Source organism: Anopheles ziemanni, chromosome 2 (genome assembly GCF_943734765.1).
Source record: "Anopheles ziemanni chromosome 2, idAnoZiCoDA_A2_x.2, whole genome shotgun sequence".
In the NCBI taxonomy this organism is placed as follows: domain Eukaryota; kingdom Metazoa; phylum Arthropoda; class Insecta; order Diptera; family Culicidae; genus Anopheles; species Anopheles ziemanni.
This window is the reverse complement of record NC_080705.1, coordinates 86,986,526-87,006,497: the sequence shown is the minus strand read 5'-3', so window position 1 is coordinate 87,006,497 and position 19,972 is coordinate 86,986,526. Positions and strand designations below refer to the sequence as shown.

Genomic DNA, 19,972 nt, shown 5'->3' with positions numbered 1-19,972 from the left:
GGTTTTCCGGATGGTGGTTTTATAAATTGTGCCAGCTGCTTTTTATGGCTTCAGCGATCGATTGTGGGTTGTTTCGGCGCTTGGCCAGCTGTGCGACTTTCCGAATCCAGCCCTCGCCACCCCGATTGATGCAGTTAATGCAGCGGAGCGAAGTTGTGACGTGAAAATTCCTTCCCTTAATGTGCTACTGGCCTCGGGGCTGGCGAAGAATTAATGGGCCCCTATTTAGCAATGCACCGCCAGCGAGTCTTCGGCGTGGAAGTGGAATTTATTATCCCGACCAAGCGCGTGCGTTCCATTTACTTTCAAATTCCAAAAGCGAAATGGAACGAACCGAGGAAGGGCCTTTAATAATGTCCACCATGGCAGAAGAAAATTCCCCTTTCTACAATTTGCTGCGGAGACAGCACATACAAGCACACACCAAAAAAAGAGTGGAAACCCATTTCTTAAGCGTCACTCGCAGCTTGACGAATGAAGCAAGGAAAAGGTGGTGGACAGCATGAACGGCTGCAGAAAGCTTTTCTCTAAGCCAAAACCGCGCCACCACTTTACCGCAGAAGCTGTCAACAGCATTATTTGATCGTTTCAACTTCAATTTGCTAAAGTGGTTCGTTAGCCGAGCGCCAAATCTTCTGCGAGGGTCGGTTGGGGTTGGTGGATCCGCGAGTTGAAGGGTACAAAACCAAGACACAAATGCCACTGTAATTGCATCATAATGAGATGGGCTCGAACGGCGAGCGGCGATGATGACTATTTTGGCGAACGATGGCGCATTTTGTGTCACAACGGAGGCGAGGAAGGTTTTCTGATGATGAGCGCCACCGTAAGGCAAATTCCTAAATCATTTCGTGCTGACCACCGTGTCGGTTTGGGTGACACTAAAAACCGTCGTTTCTTACGCCAAGCGTAATTTTATAGCATGACTTCGTTCGAGACAGCGTTACACAAAATTATTCAAACAACTGCAACTTAATTGTTCCAACAAACCACGTTTTGATTGATTTTCCCACAAAAAGGCAAAGGGTGGATGTTAGTTAGGTCGCTTTAGAAATGTTGTTGTTGTTTATACGATTTTAGAAACTTTGAGCCTTGTCGCTTTAGAAATTAGGTTTATTTTTACGAAGCAGATTCTTTTATACCTTTGCCTGAGGAAGAATCAGTTTTAGTTGAAACTGTGTATTAGACATAGCATTCCGTTTGTCGTATTTTCAACAGGTTTCAACATGTAGTTTACTTTACTATTCACAAATCTATACAGAGGGTGAGATGTAAGACGTTTCATCAATCAAAGAGTAGTTTCAAGCTAAATTACAAAAGTTTATAGTAAGAAAAATAGTTAAACAATTGATTTGTTTTGTTTGGTTTTTTAACAGAAGTTAAATCTCAAATTCTTAGATTTAAACATGATAAGATAATTGGAAATTACCGTTGAGCGTTGCAAATACATGTACTTGATGGGATTGGAAGTTTTGTACAACTTTGCCTAAGGTAAATAAACAGTTTGTAAACGCCGGTATATAAAGTGTTTAGGTTGGGAAAACTTACATTTACTATAGTACATGTTAGTTTATTGGAACTCCCTTGCGTACCTTTGACATAGTTTCGACACAGAAGGCCATGTGAAAATTACCACCATTTAATCTACGGAAAATTTCTCTCGTCAGAGTCGCCCGAGACTGGGTATTTGTTTTTATTTACGTATCAAGGCACGAGACCTTTATCCTATTGCAACACTCTCGTTCCCAGAACAACTCTATCCGGTGAAATAATAATAGTACCTAGCACCGTATTAACGTTTCTCGCATTCTCGCATTCGAGGAAGAAAATGTTTCATTACACCAAAGTGCCCTCCGCAGGTTTCGCAAGGACAGCACGATGAATTGTGCTTTAATTATAGAGCAACGAAATGGTACCATTTCTCCAACCGAGTCATCGTGAAAGACGAATGAAACAAGCGGGAAATGAAAGGGAACGTAGGAGAGTGTGCATCTATTGTGTGCAGTTCGTTGCAGTATGCTGCATGCATTTTCCCCTGCGAACCCATTAGGTGTTAAGCGAAGCGAATGAGCATAAAATTGTTTCATCTTTCTTGATTGTCGTGCACCAGTTTGTTTGGCTTATGACAATAAGAAAGTAAGTTTAAAAGAATATCATGCACTCATTTGACTTTGAACCTCGAGCGTAAGTTCATATAAAAACGTTCCATTTGAGAGATAGTTTTCTCAGCGCAGATTCGGTCATGTCACATTTTTCCAACATTTTGGTGAAAATTAATTTAAATTCTCTTGGACATTGTTTTTTCCGACATTGTGCCTTTTTGTCGTCCCTCTCTACGTTTTTTCCCTCCTCGCATCGTATCTCTCTCTCTATCTTTCACTTTCATTCTCTCTTTCTCTGTCCCTCTTTCTCTTCCATTCTTCTATCCCCCATTTGACACGTTCTGTTTTACCATCTTTTCGATCTACTTTTCATCTTGACTATTTGCATGGCACCATAGAATTTCTTGAAGTTGACACTCACTACGACTCTTGTTTGACCCAACTGGTCGAGGTACAGTTTCTTTCCTATCTTAAAGTATGTCGTTGTCTCCCCGGTGTTGTGATAGTTGGTAGCTGTCCCGGTCTGGGCATGGTATCTTTTCCACCTTCAGCGAGATTCCCGTTTTTAAAAAGTTTGTTTAATCATTCATCTCTCGTCGTTCGCTACTGAAAAGCAATCAATTATAATTAAAACAGCGTTGGGTTTACGTCTTCCTTGCCCACTTTCTTAAGCTCTTTCGGTTTTTTGTATCTGTTCTACTTCCACTGTCTCGCTCTTTTGGTAATGTTTGCATCTTGTTCGAGTCTTGTGTCGTTGCTTGAAGTTTGTTTTTCTTCTTCACTCCCATTGTTTGTCTGCATTCTATGTAACTGGGCACTTTCCAGCCACAAGCCTCGGAAGTTGTCCAAAGGTGCTAATAGAGCCATCACGTTTGAAGAGAAAGCACTGAAATAACAAAAAAAGAAAAGTGTTTCCATTCGTGGAAGTACTTTCTAATGGAAGTAGCACTACGCACTTGAACAATTTGGGTTCAACGAATCAAAATCATAAAAATGTGTGTTTGTTAAAGGTACCAAATGACACCACGCCATGTTAGTCGTCTTTCAAATGTAGTAGATCGAACTGTTTTGATGAATGATCGCTTGTTTTCACTATCAAATCTATTTACCAGTATATGATCTCTAGAACTAGTGCCAAGGAATAGGTTTGAATCGAATGATTTTACTCTATTTTGTTAAATTTCTCATTTTTCCAAACTTATTTCTTTCATTTAAAATCTTCTTTCTTCTGGGAATGCAATCAAACTGTGTGTTTCGAAACGAAACAATACCCATTTCAAACAACTAACGGATGCATTTCGTTGCAAATTTGCGACGGTTTTCTACCTTTTCAACTCGGTCCGTTTTATGACTACGTTCGACCATACCTGCGGCTCGCCATTTGATTCCTTTTCCCTACGAACGCTCCCTTCGGAACCACTCGGCGCACAAGATCGAAGCTGGAGGCCGCAGAAAAACTGGCCGCCTCGACCAGCGCAGCGTAAGTGTTTTCCACCGTCACCCAGCCGTCTCTTCCGGTCGGTTACAATTTGTAGAGACGTAATAGCTAGAAACACAAGACACCACAATAGACAGTAAAGTAAAAACTCCTTAAAACTCTTTCCGATGCCTTGCTATTGGATATTTAATTCCAAACTTACAGCCAGTACAGAGTTTGTCTAGAGTTTTTTTTTCTTGTAAGCTTTACCGCGTTTGGTTTTCTATGGCCATAGAACGTACTCTGTGCTCTACAGTTCACTCTTTTCAGAGGATAGCAACTTCGCACTGTCCTTGCCATGGCTGCTGTTCATAGCGTTCCTGTTACCTAGCCTAGTGTTTGTGTTTCTCGTGCAAACTGCACCTTACAGTTCGGTTTCACTTCTCCTCGTTTCAACGATCATTCTTAACCTATCTATACAACTGCATCCCGTTGGTTTGAAACAGTTGAATTAAGGCAAAAAGGCTGCTCTCTTATCTACTCGCTTGCTAGAAGTATGTATTTCAAAATCAGTTTCCTGGCGAGCTGGGTTCTTCGCGGTTCTGTGACGTTTCGCAATTTGTCGTTCTTGAATGTTTTTCTCTTAATATGCTTATACTTAAACTGTTCATAGATGCAGATATTTATTTGAGCTTTTAGTAATTATTCAGCCAACTTTCTACTTACTAGAAAACTGTACACACTTTAACATTCGATTAGTCAACTTGGTTATCTAAAATGAACTTCTAATTTGTCTTTTCTTAGTATTAAATATTTGTAGATCACTCGAGAGAGCGATTTACTTTTACTATCTGTATGGCTTTCAATTTGTAAAAATGTAAAGTTAGATTTTCGTAGGTTTTTTCTGTAAAACTTTAATCTAAAACTCATAATCAGTTGTAATGTTTCAGAAGGAAAATTCATAATATCGAAAAGTACGCACGATCTGCTCAACGAACTTAATCTGAGTTTGTTTTTCAAACACTTTCGAATATACAGTGACCGGCAGGGAAAAGTGCCCACTTCGAATTTTGTTGATTTTCGCTCAATATTTTTTTCTCAACCCAACTAAATATACTGCAAGTATTTTTCGTAAATTGTTTAACATATTTCATATAAGATCCACTAATGAGTAAGCGAAAACAAACATATTTTGATTTCGAGAAAAAAATAATAAAAAAAAGTGTCTAAAAAAACAGTGACATGGAAAAGTGCCCACTAAGGCTATTTATTAATATACATAAAAACAAATAATAATAAATACATCTTAATATTTAATGTGCCCTCCTTTAGCTTTTAGCACTTGTGCAAGGCGCTTTGGCATGCTCTGCACTAGGTTTTTAAGGTGTACGGGATTTAATTCATCCCAAGCGCGCAAAAGAGCCTCAAAATATTGATTTTTGTTTGAAACACCAGTCTTGTTCACCCTGGAATCAAGAATTGCCCACAAATTCTCAATCGGGTTAAGATCCGGGCTCTGAGGAGGCCATTCCAAAAGTTTTATACGGCAAGACCGGAAGAAAGCCTTCGTCTTCTTGGCAGTATGTTTTGGGTCGTTGTCCTGGTCGTTGTGTGCTCTCTTCAAGGCCCGCGTCAGGATCAGTGAAATCTCCAGATTTTGTTGCAGGATGTTTATGTTGTAATCTGCAGTTTTAACACCGTTAATGTTCCCAAGGCTCCTCCCCCCCCCCCCCCCCACCCCACCGGACGAAAAACACCCCCAGAACACCATATTGCCTCCTTCATGGCATACTGTGCCCTGGATGTGGCGAACCTGCAGCATTGCCTCCTTCGATCTGCGCTGTATACGTTCATGCCATCTTCGATTAAAAAGTTCAAATTTTGATTGGTTACATCACAGAACCGTTTTCCAGTACTCTAGAGGCATAGCAGCATGTTCCTCAGCGAGCTTAAGACGCTTGGCCTTATTGGTCATGCTCATATAAAGAAGCCTCCTAGCAAGTCTGCTCTGTAACCCGTATGCAACAAGCCGACGACGGATAGTTCTTTCGAAAACTGATGAGTGAAGTGTTTCCATGACCTCTCTGACAGTTACTTTTGGATTTTTTTGATCTCACGAATGATCTTAGTGTCCATGCGTGCATCTGTTTTGCACATGTCTCCCCTACCAGGGCGATCCGCCTACGTTTAAAATTTCATTGTGATTTTTCCTACCGCTGCCTTGTGGATTTCGTGCTTTGAGTGAATTACTTTAATGTAAATGAGTGTCATAAAACATATTTTATGCAATATAATTTCTTGAAACACTTAAATTAATTAGATACCAAAACCTGATATTAACAAATTGTATATCAACAACCAAACATGAATTAAACACGTGATCATACATGTATAAACATCAGAAATGGTGCTAACAAACCTAAAAAATATTAAAACACAATAAATTGGTTGGCCCTCAATGGAAAAAATTATGCAAAACTCGAAATTTCAAAGTGGGCACTTTTCCATGTCACTGTTTTTTTTAGATACTTTTTTTTATTATTTTTTTCACGAAATCAAAATATGTTTGTTTTCGCTTACTCATTAGTGGATCTTATATGAAATATGTTAGACAATTTACGAAAAATACTTGCAGTATATTTAGTTGGGTTGAGAAAAAAATATTGAGCGAAAATCAACAAAATTCGAAGTGGGCACTTTTCCCTGCCGGTCACTGTAGTTCTAAAAAATGGAACTATGTCTAGTTATTTAATAGAAATATTTTAAAAACTCGTCGGAATGGTTAAACCCAATTCCTGGTTTCTCATGCTCGATGTCATACCCGTTTACGTAAATGGGCATGGTATTAAGTAAGCGAAGTGGAAACATTTGCATCTACATGTGTTCGTTTGCCATTAGTCACGACATTGTAACTTGTGTTTTCCGTATTAAATTTAATTCATGCTGATCGGGTGCTTGCGCTTTCGAACTAAAGCGACCGAACGGGCAGAGTGCACTTCCTGTACAGAGTGTAGGACATAATAAATGGAAAGTAATAGTGTTTGTACAACGGAAAATAGAATGCAAAAATATCACCTGCTCGGGTCACAGCTTCCGCTCGGAGGAAGCCCTTTAATTGTCACCGTATGCAAATGTGATGAAGTTATAGTGAAGGAAAGCCATCACTCTTGACGATTCCTTCCGGTTCGTGGAGCTGGGAAGTGCAAGATCAACCGACGGTCTTGGGCTGCCAGATGTCTCGGCCCTTCCGCCGATTTTTTCCGTGTCACGTAATTCCACTTCAGTCCTTGCTGACGCTGATGATGTTCGTTGCCAGCTTGGCCAAAGGGTCCGTGATTGTTCCGTTTTCTATGGTTATTTTTACTGCACTGAAAAGTGTTCCGCATTGACAAGAAATGTAAAGAAGACTGCATGCATTTGTTTATTTTATACATTCTCTTTTGATACGGTTTAAAAAATGTAATTTATTTAATATATTCATCGAACAGACTCTACCATAAGTTAAAGTGTCAAAATCATGTTTGTATAGTTAGTTTTTTCGTCTCGCTTTCCTTATTTTAATCCAATACATCACCCAATCAATAAGTATTGGCTTCGATTTTCAGCAATTTAAGGAACTTCTCTTGGTATTTGCCAAAGTACGTGTATGTTTGGAGCAACATATATATTTTCCGATATATTTTCCCTATCATATAAGATCCTTATTCATTCAGTTCATCAGCTCGCAGCTCATTTTCAATTAATTTCCTTTTCTTTATTTTCTTCAACTTTTATTTTCCGTTCCCTATGTGTACGCTTTACTGTTGTTTGCGCCGCGCGATCATACGCTTCCATCACGTCATCAATCAATCGGCGGCGTTTTGTTCCGTTTTCCCGTTTGCGCACTCTATGTGTTTCACCAAATATCCTGCCTATGTGGACACCGTCGCAATGCATGTTTTCATCGTTCACTCGCCGTCGACGGCGGTTCGGTGTTACACACACACACAACTCGCGGCATGTAAATATGCGGCATTTACGTGCTCCCATTAAAAACGCATCGTGACCCGCACACGTTGGTGTCGAATGGAAATCAATTGCATTTGTGGACGGTATGGCCCCGAACTTCCGTCCATCACGATAACACGTGTGCTTCCGGCTGCGTACACAACCGACGGCGATTTGCTGACGGGACGGGACGTCGTCGGTGGAACTCATCACGATCGGGAAATGGACAACACCTATCGCCTCATCATGATCCTTGGAACGTGTGACGAAAATGTGAAAACACCCTCCGGATAACGTTGCATCGGTTTTCTGTTTTTATTTCGTCGTCCTGGAAAATATGACATTCATCATCACCATCATCATCATCATCATCAACGCCGCCATTGTTGGCATTGTAACTCATGTTGGAAATTTGCACAACATTTTATTTATGTCATGTTTTTTTTCTTTCTTGTTTTCTGTTTTGCACCACGCTTTCTATATTAACATAATCGTGTTGCTTTTGCGCTTGGCTTCACTGTCGTAATATGCGTAACCTTTTGAAAATGCTATTTTTTAAAACCATTTTTCTATCGCCGCTTGATGCAACAACGTGCCTCGTTGCTGTGCTGTAAACAAAATTCGTTTTCCTAACGTCATTTTTATTCTGGAAATGTATTGTGTGGCGGGTATTGCACTGGTTTGTTGTTTATGTTTCATTCGATTTAAATCCTGCCACGTGTTCTGGTGATGTGTGCGTGTGGCTTCGGTGCTTTCGCTAACCTCTGTCTCACGGTCTTCTTTTGTCCGTTTGCCTCTGCCTGCCCTTACCTGTTTGATGTAATGTATTTGGAATTTGGTTTTCGATATTTAAATATTTCGTTTGATCTCGATACTCGATCACACCGCTCGTAATGTTTGCTGACAACCGGAAACTCATTACGAATGGTTCGTGGATCGACGGTTTCTATTTATTGTTACACCTTGTTTTACCTCACGATTCAACACGCACACTTTTCGATAACTCTGACACACAATGGAAATGTTACGTACACAACAAATAAACGCACACCCATATACGCACACATCAAAAATAATCCCTCAAAAGTGCTGATACCAATGGACTGAATCATAAATCACTTATTAGGCGGGCGTCTTCGAGCTTCAAGCACAACGCGTCGTTCGTGGCCCGGCTGCCTACGATCCGGCGCCACAAGTCGCAGTCGCTGCATTCCCCGGGAAATCCGAAGCCGCCGAGCGGTGGCAGTGGCCGGACGGGTCGGTGTCCTCGCGTGACCGACATCAATGCCTCATCGGAGAATCTGGGTAAGTGCCGAGCCGACCGGTTCCCCATACCGTGCCGTTTTCTTACCCCCCCTATCGAACCCTTACACTTATCCTCGTCCGACATGCCTTTCCCTCCACCGGTGAAAGTTTATGTTTATGTTTTTCCACTAACCGGTGCCCAGCCTTTGTTTTATTTTATGCTTTCATTTGGTCCCCGAGCCGTCCCTCTTTTGCTACAAGCGGGGAAGAATGGGGGTTTTTCCGTTCGCAACATATTTTTGGGACATTTTATTCATTTGGTTTTTGCTTCATTCGATATTTCCCCCCCATTGCTTGGTGACAAGCAAGCTTTCTTTCTTATACCTAGTTTTATTTCTTGTTTATGTTATTTTTATTACTAAGCCATCTCTAACCAATTAACAGAATTAAAGTAAATAGTAAAATCAACACCAAGGCTGAAGAAGTGTTGAACCCAACATTCAATTAGTTTGAAAACACTGAACATTTGGGAGAAAAATCACATTTTGTAAGCCCATTGCACTGAATTCTTTTTCTTACTATATCTTTGCCTACTGAACTAGGAGTTTATCTGCAAACTATAGTATAAAACTTCATATTTTCCACAATGCTGAATATATTTTTATCTAAATCACTGATCTATAGTCCGACACGCATATAGCTTCGGGTATTATTAGGTTTTGGTATGCTTACAAAGCTCTCTTTTTTGCTGCCGCATTTAATTCTTCACAAAGTGGCACTTTTAAGATACAAGTTTTAAAATGTGCTTTTATCCTTTTCTAAAAACATACTATATTTAGATTAAGACAGCTTTTTACCGTAAATAGAAATTATTCGGTTCCATTTTAGCTCTTTTGAAATTCAGCATTGTTGGTTTGCCATACAGTAACTTCTTGGTCGATATTGTTCCGAGCCCGTAAAGCAACTGTTGCCCAATGTTAAACATGATTAAGAGTTTAAAAACGTGTTGGGATTTTGTTCTAATTTTGAATTAAAGTAAATTTTAGTTTTCCAACCACCTCCAACACCTAAAACTGCATGACACTGCAGCATTACAATGCACCGAAGTGCAACCGTCCCCACCACACCGTCGATGCATAACTTTTATTTCATTTTATTTGTTATCAAATCACCTCCTTGTGTTTGTGTGTCTGTCACGTGTAATCAGTAGTAAATGCCGTACTGAAGCATAAATTCCCTTGCCGTGCGGATGATAAAAGCACCCAGTATAGAACAAATACTTCACCAACCGATGTAAACATTCTTGCAGAACGAAAGTTGAGCGGACAAAAGGGAATTTTAACTTTCACTTTCATATGTACTATCTCGTTTCCCGTTCGTGCTCTCTATTTCTTTCTCGTTCTTTTCTCTCTCTCTCTCTCTTTCTCTTTTATCTCCTTTTTGGCGTCTATTCTGCTCTGCTCTGCGCCGGGTTTCTTTCTGATTTTCTTCCATGCTCCATGCGACACACCGACACAAATTAAAAAATAAAACAATATGAAACACTTGTCCAAATTGCTAAATCAACCACTGCATACAACCATCATGAAAAACCGAAACAAAACAAACCCGGCCAAAATGTCAACACTGTTTGGGGCTCGGGATGGCAAAAACACTGGCTTTGGAATGAATACCGTCAAACGACCCAACACCATCGGCCGCATGCGGTACTTCTGCTAATAAAATTCTGCTTCCACACCCACCACCCCTCTGCCAAACACCCGCATCACGGCCCACCGTGGGGGAGCGTGGGGTACCGATCGGAAAATCAAACATCAACCCAATCGTGCTACCACTAAACAAACAAACAACCAAATCAAACGTTCGTTCGAACCGAACAAACAACACCCATGCGAAATTATCACCCCCAAACAACAACTTCGGTGCGCCGGGTGGCCATTTTCCCGACCACGCCTGGCCACAAAACGCCATACCGCGAAATGGACGCGTGGAAAACGAACAAAAAAAAAAAATCCTGACGCCAACCAACCACACCAACCCGGCTCGCTCGACGTTTGTTTTGCATACCCGGAAAAACCAAACAAAACAAACAAAAAAAAACAACAACCCGCAACCAAACCAATCCCACACGCACACCCGAACCCCCGCTTCGCTATACGCCTACTTCACACGCAGAAGTGACCAACAATGGTAGACCCATGAACCCAAGTCTCAGCGAAGACTCGGTGGCGGAAACGGCACTATCGAAGAAAAATTCCGACGGTGAGTTCAAGTGTTAAAAAGTCACTGAATGGAATGACAGCAGCAGACAACGAAATTAAGCTCATAAACCACTAGTCAGAAGGATCCATCCTCATCAGTAATCATTTGTCCCAACCCAAAAACCGACTCATCCTAGGTCCAACCAGGTGTAATGTTAGACCACCCATAAACCCGCTTCTCCTTCATTAACCTCCACCGCATAGGTACACTTTTCCCTCTCCCTCTCCATCGCTGTTCGTTTCATGTCCTTTCGCCAGTGTTTTCATAGTTTTTGGTCTCTACTCGTCCATTCGCTTAACTTGTTGAAAGCTGTTTACACGATCGCTCCGAGTTGTGTTGCTCCTGTTTGGATGGTTTTTCTTTGTACTTTGTCGCTTTTTATATTTTACACAAGTTTTCCTCGTTAAGATTCTCATTCGGTATGTTTTTCAAATAGTGGTATGAAAATATTTACATGTTCTTTGTTTATTCGTTTGGTATGTATATGTATTTAAGAGTTGCTTTCTGTTTTCTTTCATGTTTCGTTTCAACCTGAGGTTATCGACTCAATGTTTCAACAATTTCTTGTTTTCATCAAACCAGTAAACAGTTTTATCGCGTTGATGGTTTTATGTTGGCAATGTTTTTGCTCTCTCAAACTGGTTCATTTATTGATCTTGTTTTGTTGTTTTGTTACATGTTTTCTTTCTTATCTCTTGTCGCTTGATGTCGCACGTTGATTGTAATCGTTAAATTTTGAAAGAAGAAACAATTTAAATTTTGCTTTAAATGAATAAACAAATGGTTGAATGTACCGGTAAAAAACATTAAAAGAAATAAATCAAAATTACAAATGTGTGCCTTGTGTGAAAAGCACCAAATAAAAAGTTATATTTAATAAAAATACACGTACACATATAATAACTGAAATGAAAACTGAATCGATAGACAATTCATACCATAATTCAATGACTTTATAGACTCTCCGCTCCAAGTTTTACCTGATGCAACGAAACACATGACACGTTACTTTTTCTAACTATAAATGCAGAGTTGGTCATAAATTTTCCTTGAACATTTCGTGCTTTAAGATTGATGTGAAAAACATCTTATATATATCGACGAAACCACCCGTCTTGGAAACTTCAAGGTATACAGCATTGCACGCTTCTCTAGGACTAATTATTTTCGCTTCCAGTTTTTCAGTTTCGCTTTTACGGTTTTTCGTTTCGTTCGTCTTTAATGGAAATAATGCTCTTAGCTATAAGCTCGTAAGTCACAGGAGATTTAATGCAGGAGCATTTTCCACTGTTTTTTTTTTGTCTCGATGTTTTCTGTTCTCGCTTACCAACAGTAGGGGAACAACAGCATTTATGAATGAACCCCAATTACCTTGATCATTGTTCTACAGCCGCCCCACCGAACCATTGTTCGCTGCCGCTATTTTCCTGGCACAGAGGCATAGACCATAACACCGCCAGTTCCGTTGGCGTGCCATCATGATGGTGCCCCGAGGTCCATCCACGGAACCGGTTTTAGAATTTCCAGGAGGCATCTTGCTTTATAACTCTGTCTAGCCTCTGTTGTTTCCTGTGCCTTGTGGACAGTTCCTATTAACTCTGCTCTCAAGCTGAGCAATAGGTTTCGATGCCACTGCCTCGTCCTTTCTTCCACACAACCCACCGGGGGCATCTGGCCTCGGCATCCCTTGTGGCCATCTTGAACCATTCGCCCGTTTTGCTAGCAGGATCTTTAGGAGGACCGCCCCACCTCCCATTCACTAGCCTTCCACCACCGATCATCCGCTCATTTGCCCCCTTCAGCCTTCTTCCAGCACAATCTCATCTGCTCCCTTCCCCCCAACCAGCCTAGTCACATACCAAGTGCACCCACCCGAACAGTCATCTAGGACACCCGGCGTAGCCGTGCCACCCGCCGCAACAAATACTGCTGCGCAGCCATTCTGATTTATTTCGTATGTTCTTTTATTTTTCTTCTTTGCCCTGTCGCCACCTGTGCTGTACAATGGTAAATTGAACATTGCATAATTAATAATAACCGCCCCGACAAAAACAATGCCCGGCCCCTGTTCGGAACCGGTTGGGAACCGACACGGTTTTTTACCGCTCGTAAAACTACTCGCCTACTGTTAAACGAACACAAAATGTCATAAACGCACCCAACCCCGATCACTGTACAAACGCTTTCCACATCCGTGCTATCGTAAATCCCTTCCTTTTCGACAAACGTCACACTGTTGGGAACTATGGTGGATTTGGGGATCAAAACATGCACCGAAAATACTCGAACTAAATAAATCAAACAAAACCAAACACCCAAAACATAAAAACGTACACACACACACACAGCCGGACTGGAGCTCGCCTCCGTATCCTCGATCCCGGGGCCATTGGTGGCCGCCGGAAACGATCTGGTGACCGGTCGCAGCTTCCTCTCCACCGGCGGCGGTGGCGGCGGCGGCGGCCATTTCGGTGGCGGCAGCGGCGGCCCGTCCTCCTCGCGGCGCAGCAGCTTCGTCAGTGGCATTTTCTCCTCCGCCGTCCAGCGTCGGGGCAGCGGCAACGAGAGCCACCACCCGCACGTCACTAACGTCGTCGCCCTTAACAGTAATATGTTTCTCAATGACAATAATAGTATTAATGATAAACATGCTACCAATACTACTGCTGAGGCTGCTGTGGTTGCTGCTGCTGCATCTAGTACTACTACCACTACTACTACTACTACCGCTACTACTTCCGCTGTCGCTGCCGCTGTTGACGCTAGCGAGACCGCTGCCCAAAATGTTCCTACTATGCTAAGGTTCGGCGGTGCATCCGCCCTGCCGATACTACTCTGCGGGCAGCTGCAGAAAGAACTGCTCGTGCAGCAGCATACTAACAGACAATTATCATTTTTCACACAACCAACAACTATTGACTCTATGAGCTACCATCTAATAAGCACTCGCAGTGCGTAACTATCATTCAAATTAACAAACTATACTAATAAATACTCTCCCTACTCTCGCTCTTACTCTCTCTCACTATCACTGCCCACCTTGTATAACAATTTTGTTTCTATCTCACTCGAGACCTCTTACTATCACTCTCGCTTTCTCTCTCTCTATCTCCCTCTCTCTCTATCTCTATCTTCTTTTGCCATCGCTATCGTTTTTGCTCGCGCTTAGTTTTCCACAGACTACTTAAATCAATATAAAATATTTGTACATGCTTTTCTTCTTTCCACTGCAAACATTTTGTACAAAATGCGAGCCCTTTAGGTCGGGGAGAAAATATCCTGTCAATCCTCGAGTATCGCTTTAGAGACTTCCGATTCGTGCATTTCTCTTCCCACATGGTTTTGCTTTGCACAGTTGCATTCAATCCGCAATCCGAAACCCCCCACCTCTCCGTAGGGATACCACCACGATTTGCAACCACAAACACACTGGCCTTATGTCGTCCAACCAAGCGTCCTTGGGTTGCCGCCGTTATGTGACCCAACTAAGCTACCGATGGGCAAGATAGTTAGCTAATTAGGTGCTTTGTCCGCACGTCTTAGAGCCTTCGGCACTGCACAAGTGTGCTTTCTTAGAACTGCGGTAGTGTACTCGTTGTAAAAGGTACTGATAATATGTAATAAATGGTGTCGAGTAAAGCTCTCGAAAATGCTTACCCTTTAAACAACAGGATTCCAAAATAGTTATCCCACACATTTTGCCGGAAAGTACGCATACCAGCACGCTTGCACCAGGTTTGCGCCATGGCTTGAAAACACACGTGGGTTTGCTTGTACTCCGCCATACGCACGTCATTAGCTTCGGGTATAAGTTATAGCCAACCCACGTTCGTAGCCTAGGTAGATCCGTTCCTCCTGTTGCACAAGCCACCACGCTCGTTGAGGCATCTGCGCCCTGCTAATTAGGAAAGTTCGCGATGGTCGGGACCTGTGTGTGTGTGTGTGTGTGTGTGTCTATGCCGCATATTGGGATTGGGATATCCTAAACCACCGCTTGAACACTTGCGGCATGTCGAATATGGTGCGGGACTCCGACCGGCTGCAAGATGCCTCTAATAAGGTCCACGGTTTAACGGTCCTCTTCAAACTTCCAGACGCTACCATTCATACACCAACAAGTGATATCCGGTTTCGTTTTCACGCCAACAATGTGGCTGCCTAGAAGCCGCGGTAGAAGTGAAGTGGGAGTCTTGTGGCCAACGTCGCTGTCGAAGCGACGTTCTTAGTAGCGGGATAGTTTGAACCCAACTTTCTCGCACTTCCACCACCAGTTCTTGATTCTTCCGGTCGCCTGTGTAGCCATTCCAGGGTGGGACACACTCTAGCTAATTTAGTGTAGACGACCGCATGCCACATTCCCCTAGCGTCGTCTGGTAGGGTACGGTCTTCGCTCTGACGGCCCCTAGGACAACATCTTTCGTCATCCTATCCTCTCCTGCGGACAAATAGTGTTGCTTCAGCTGAGCTCCCGAGAGCTCCCGTTTCATCCGGTTTTGCGGAAATCTTGCGAAATCCTTCTAGTCCTCACACGCCCACGACTTAGGGTGACTAATGAACAGCCGTCCGGGTGCGTTCCCCACCCCTATCCTGAACGGAGGAATTAAAATGATGCTGTCTAGCCGAAAGTTGGGAGACCATTGCCAGCACTAAGAGCACGCTCCGTGATGGAAACGTTTGTCGTCCGTCGCTGGTTTTCGACTGACTTTTGGCCGCTTCGAAAGCCACGTGGCTCGTGCTTTTACCCTAATTATCAAACGAAAAAGCTAACTTTGCCCCCGGAATTCCTGTTAATCCCTCGCAAGGGAAGGTCAACCCCGGTCTGCACCTCACTTCAAGATAAACAAACGTCCTAAAACTATTATATTCAGCTTAGTTGAGCTTTGCGAATGCTTTAACACTAATTCAATGTCTCGGTACCCTCAATCAGCTGATGTGGAAAGCCAAACGAACTTGGTTTTACAAATTGAAAGTAACAAAAGCAGATTTGAAGTGCGTTGGTCTTTGATCTTGAAGCAGCGAATGGATTCGCCAGAATGTTTGATCCGAACCTCTTTCCCGTGATGTTTAACTTTTCCTCTCCATCCAAGATTCTAGCAAACTCGGCAAGACTTTTACCATGTTTGGTTCGGTTCATTTTAAATTCAATGGGCAAGTTTTCCCGGGGACGAAAACTGCCTTGGAACCACCATCCCTCCCTTCCTTAACATACCTTTTTCCACGTGCGGCACGTGCCCAAGGGGCTTCTCGCAACATCCAGCCCGTATGAAACGGATCCCAAAAGCCTTGCAAGGACGGGTTTTCGATGCGTCCGAGCTGCCATTTAATAGCCCGGGACGTGTTTGTCGGGCACACGCTGTCGACGTCTGGCAAAAACTGGAAAAAGAAACATCCGAAACCCTTCCCCCTATCGGCTAGGGCTAGATCTTAATAGATTATTGGAAATCTGGCCGAGCGAAGCAACGCCTCCGGCTCAGCATGAAACTGGCCAGCATCAGCCCAGAGTGTACGTTTGGGTTTGGGATGAAACAATCACGGTTTCGTTTTTGTTTTTCGATGTTTTCCACCACCGTTACTTTTTCCCCTTTCGATTTTCCCTGCGACAACATCTCGATCGGTTGATGTCGATGTTTGAAGCTCGGTCCGTATTTGCTTCGCAATGGCATTTCGATGAAGCTGAAAGGGTTCTTTTTCGGACGCTGCTGAATAAGCAATATAATCCCTTGCCCAACCACCCACTTATTCGGGAGGGAAACACTGTTTGCCCTAAGGGGTGGAGATAGTATGGTTAGTAAACGAGATTTTCACCAAAAACGCAAAATGGTCCACCGCTTTATGCATACGATCGTGCGTGATCGGATTGTTTCTGTTTTACCAATGCGGTCGAAAAGCTGATTTATAACGAAGGGCAAGTATATTTTCCATAGACGGAGGGGTTGAACAAATAAATCGGGTTCCTCCTTGTTTTCTCTCGACGAACGAACAGAAGAAAGGCTCAAAGCAAACAGATCATCAATGACTTTAGAACTTCTCAGTTCTAGGAAAGGTTCAATAAAAAGGAACGTTATTTCTAGAGGAGCATTCCAGAGAAATGCTCCAGATAAAAATGGCGAACACTTTACAGCACTCATAGTCTCTCGTGTACTCTTCCTCGTTGTCCACTTCAACACACTCCTCATTCTCACATGCATGAAAGAAGGCTCCATCGAATCCATCGTACGCTGTGGAAGCAAGGGTTGCTCGTAGTCTGGTGAAGGTAGCATGTCATCCGATCCTTCCTGTAGAAGCTGTCACTCTTCCAGATGCGATTAAGCGCATCGGAGCAAAATAGAAAAAAAATGGTGTCCCGGATATGGTGGTATGGTAATTCCTCTTGCACGTACTTTCGGGGCCAGTCTGAGGGGGTGTCGTGTAGCAAAACAAGACTGGGGCCCCGCCAACATCACTGTAGTGACTAAAACCCGTGACCGGTTCCCGCCGCACACCTACGGTAAACGTAGCTTAGCCGACGCCAGATTTCGATAATTGATTGAATTTCCTCTTCATCCGTCACCGACACCTACCCACCTCTCCACCCACACACACACACCAAGGGTGGGAAAACCGACCGTCCGCAGCTTGCCGAATCGAATCGCTGCCATCGACCGCGGAGGACCACGGAGGGAGCGCGGGTGTATCGCCGCAGCCACACCGGTACCGTATCGTTCGCTTCCGGGCACCATTCGAGTCACTGTTCCGGGGCCGGTCGGCATCCGCCGTTGCCACTTCCGGCCATCTTGCAGGTAGGCGAAACCGTTCCGCCGAGCGGGCCGACGTGTCCTGAGTCGGTGGGCAGTTATTAACGGCACGGAGTACGTTCCCCCTTTTTCTCGAGGAGCTCACGCTCCAGTTGACTGTTGCAATCCCCCTGTTTTCACCTCCCACCACCACTGTGCTAATTGTGTACGTGTGTCTCTTCGGTTCACGCCACCAGCGATTGGCCGATGGGTATGACAGATCGTTCCTGAATGCAAGCACACATCAAACCAAGTTCGACCATCGCACACTACTATACGACATTCACTTCGTGGGCAGAGATTGCATTCCCCCCTGGCATTATCTTAATAGCGTCCTGACGAATCCCCGCCGGTTAAACATCTGGAAGAAGCCTCGAGTGGCAATTAAGGCAGCCTTATCTAGGGGGCCAACACTGTATATCTAAACGATCTACCCCTTGCATATGCTACATTTGACAATTTTGAGTGTAGAGTAAAAGCTGTTACCAACCGGTTCAAGTTTTCCTTAACGTGTTGCAAGTTACTAGGAAACTTGTTATCAAACTTGTTGATTTCTTGTTGACAAACTTCATAGAGATCTGTTACAGCGCTCAATGGAGAAAGCTTACCCGAACAAAGCACGTATTTTCGATCATCAAACCATAGAGTTCTAGATGAATCGTAACAGAGTTGCAAAACTGGACTTCAAAGATATTGCAATTTTATTAACATACATGTTTATGTTTTATGGCAAAACAACGGTATTTTTGAAATAGCTGAACAAACGAATTTTCGTAAAAGCAAAGAGAATGGAATACAGAAATCGTTAATGTCCATAGCTTACCCGTGTATGTGAACCCAGAAAGTTTTCTAAATAATAAGATGTGAACTTGCTGGTACTTCTGGAACCAAATTACTTAAACGCAAAAGTGCTGCAACCTTACCCGGGAGCGCAACCGTAAACATTAAGGTTCAGATAATGGTACTCGGTAAAACGAAGGGAGGCTACAAACCGAAGAAATAAAATCATTTCATAACTCTACATCTGTAACGACTACGCTCCCGTCCGCGTGTCCTTCCCATCCGCCAGGATCAACCGCAACCGCATCTTAAAAGCCGGAAATCGTGCTGCCAGAAGGTTGCGCAACCCAAGAAATGGCGGAGAAAAAAGCTTAAATCCCCAAGACCGGCCACAATCATTTTACCACCAACGGGGATTCAGCGCCGTTTCTCCATTCCCCGTCGGTTTTCTCCCCTCCCGCGACGGCATCGTGGGGGCAGAAAAAGAGTGGTGCATCGTCTTGTCGTTTTAATTCAATTTGCCACCGTATCCTGGGTTCACGAGCAAACAAAATCGTACTGCAGGTCGTGCTTGCCGCCGCCACACGCGCGAAGGATCCATTTCGTTTCTGGTCACGGTTCTCATCGGGTGTTTATTTTTGCCAGCGGAAACAGTTCTCCCGGCTTCTCCGTCCTTCCTCTTAAGGACGGGCTCGTCGTCACTTGTGGAGCCAGGCGGAATGCGTTCTGCTTGTTGTGCTGGTCTCTTTTATTTCCCTTCTTTATTTTCGGTCTCACCGGACGGCTTCCACCTCGAGCCGGGGATTTAAACCAGCTGACCTAAAATGAAATCTCAAAAATAACATTACCTTCGGACGAGCTTCATAGAGTCCTGTTTTTTTTTATTGTCGAGAAGAAACGTTATCCTCGTGTAAGCTAGCGTTTCGTGTCCGGGTAGCTGTTGTGTTTGTGTTTGCATCGTTGTGTGTCGTCGATTTGTCCACGTGTATTGTGTAGGCGCGTGTCCGTCTGCCTGTGCCTATGTGTTGCGTGTTTGTGTGCCATGTCGTGAACATTCTTCCTGTGGGTGGCTTTTCGCCAAGCGATCGTTACTGCTCTTTCCATGTTGCATGTGAATGGTTTTTTTTTCAAGCTATGCTCCAGACATTAGCGCTGTAAATAAAAATTTCTTTCGAAACACCTCTCGAGATGTACAATGTTACCAACCTTTTTTTTGCGTCCCTCAAATGCTTCTTTAATTATAAATAAATTGAATTATGTTAAACTTTCGCAAACTTGTTCTTGGCATTTGGCCGAAAATAAAAAGGAAAGATTAAAAGAAACACAAATAAGATTTCTACCCGTGTAACGATTTACTAGAACACGCTAACCCAAGCAATCTTCTGTCCTAAAAACTTGATCTCACT

General features: G+C 43.2%; 1 protein-coding gene across 1 annotated transcript in view; it reads left to right on the top strand.

The window, feature by feature from the left end:
* Window positions 1-19,972, top strand: part of LOC131283053 (uncharacterized) — an 84,512-nt gene that overhangs the window by 27,010 nt on the left and 37,530 nt on the right. The window contains exons 8-12 of the mRNA XM_058312612.1: window positions 3,535-3,582; window positions 8,633-8,811; window positions 10,927-11,013; window positions 13,362-13,648; window positions 13,775-13,964. Of these exons, the coding sequence (XP_058168595.1) occupies window positions 3,535-3,582; window positions 8,633-8,811; window positions 10,927-11,013; window positions 13,362-13,648; window positions 13,775-13,964 (791 nt within the window). The remainder of the gene's footprint in view (window positions 1-3,534; window positions 3,583-8,632; window positions 8,812-10,926; window positions 11,014-13,361; window positions 13,649-13,774; window positions 13,965-19,972) is intronic.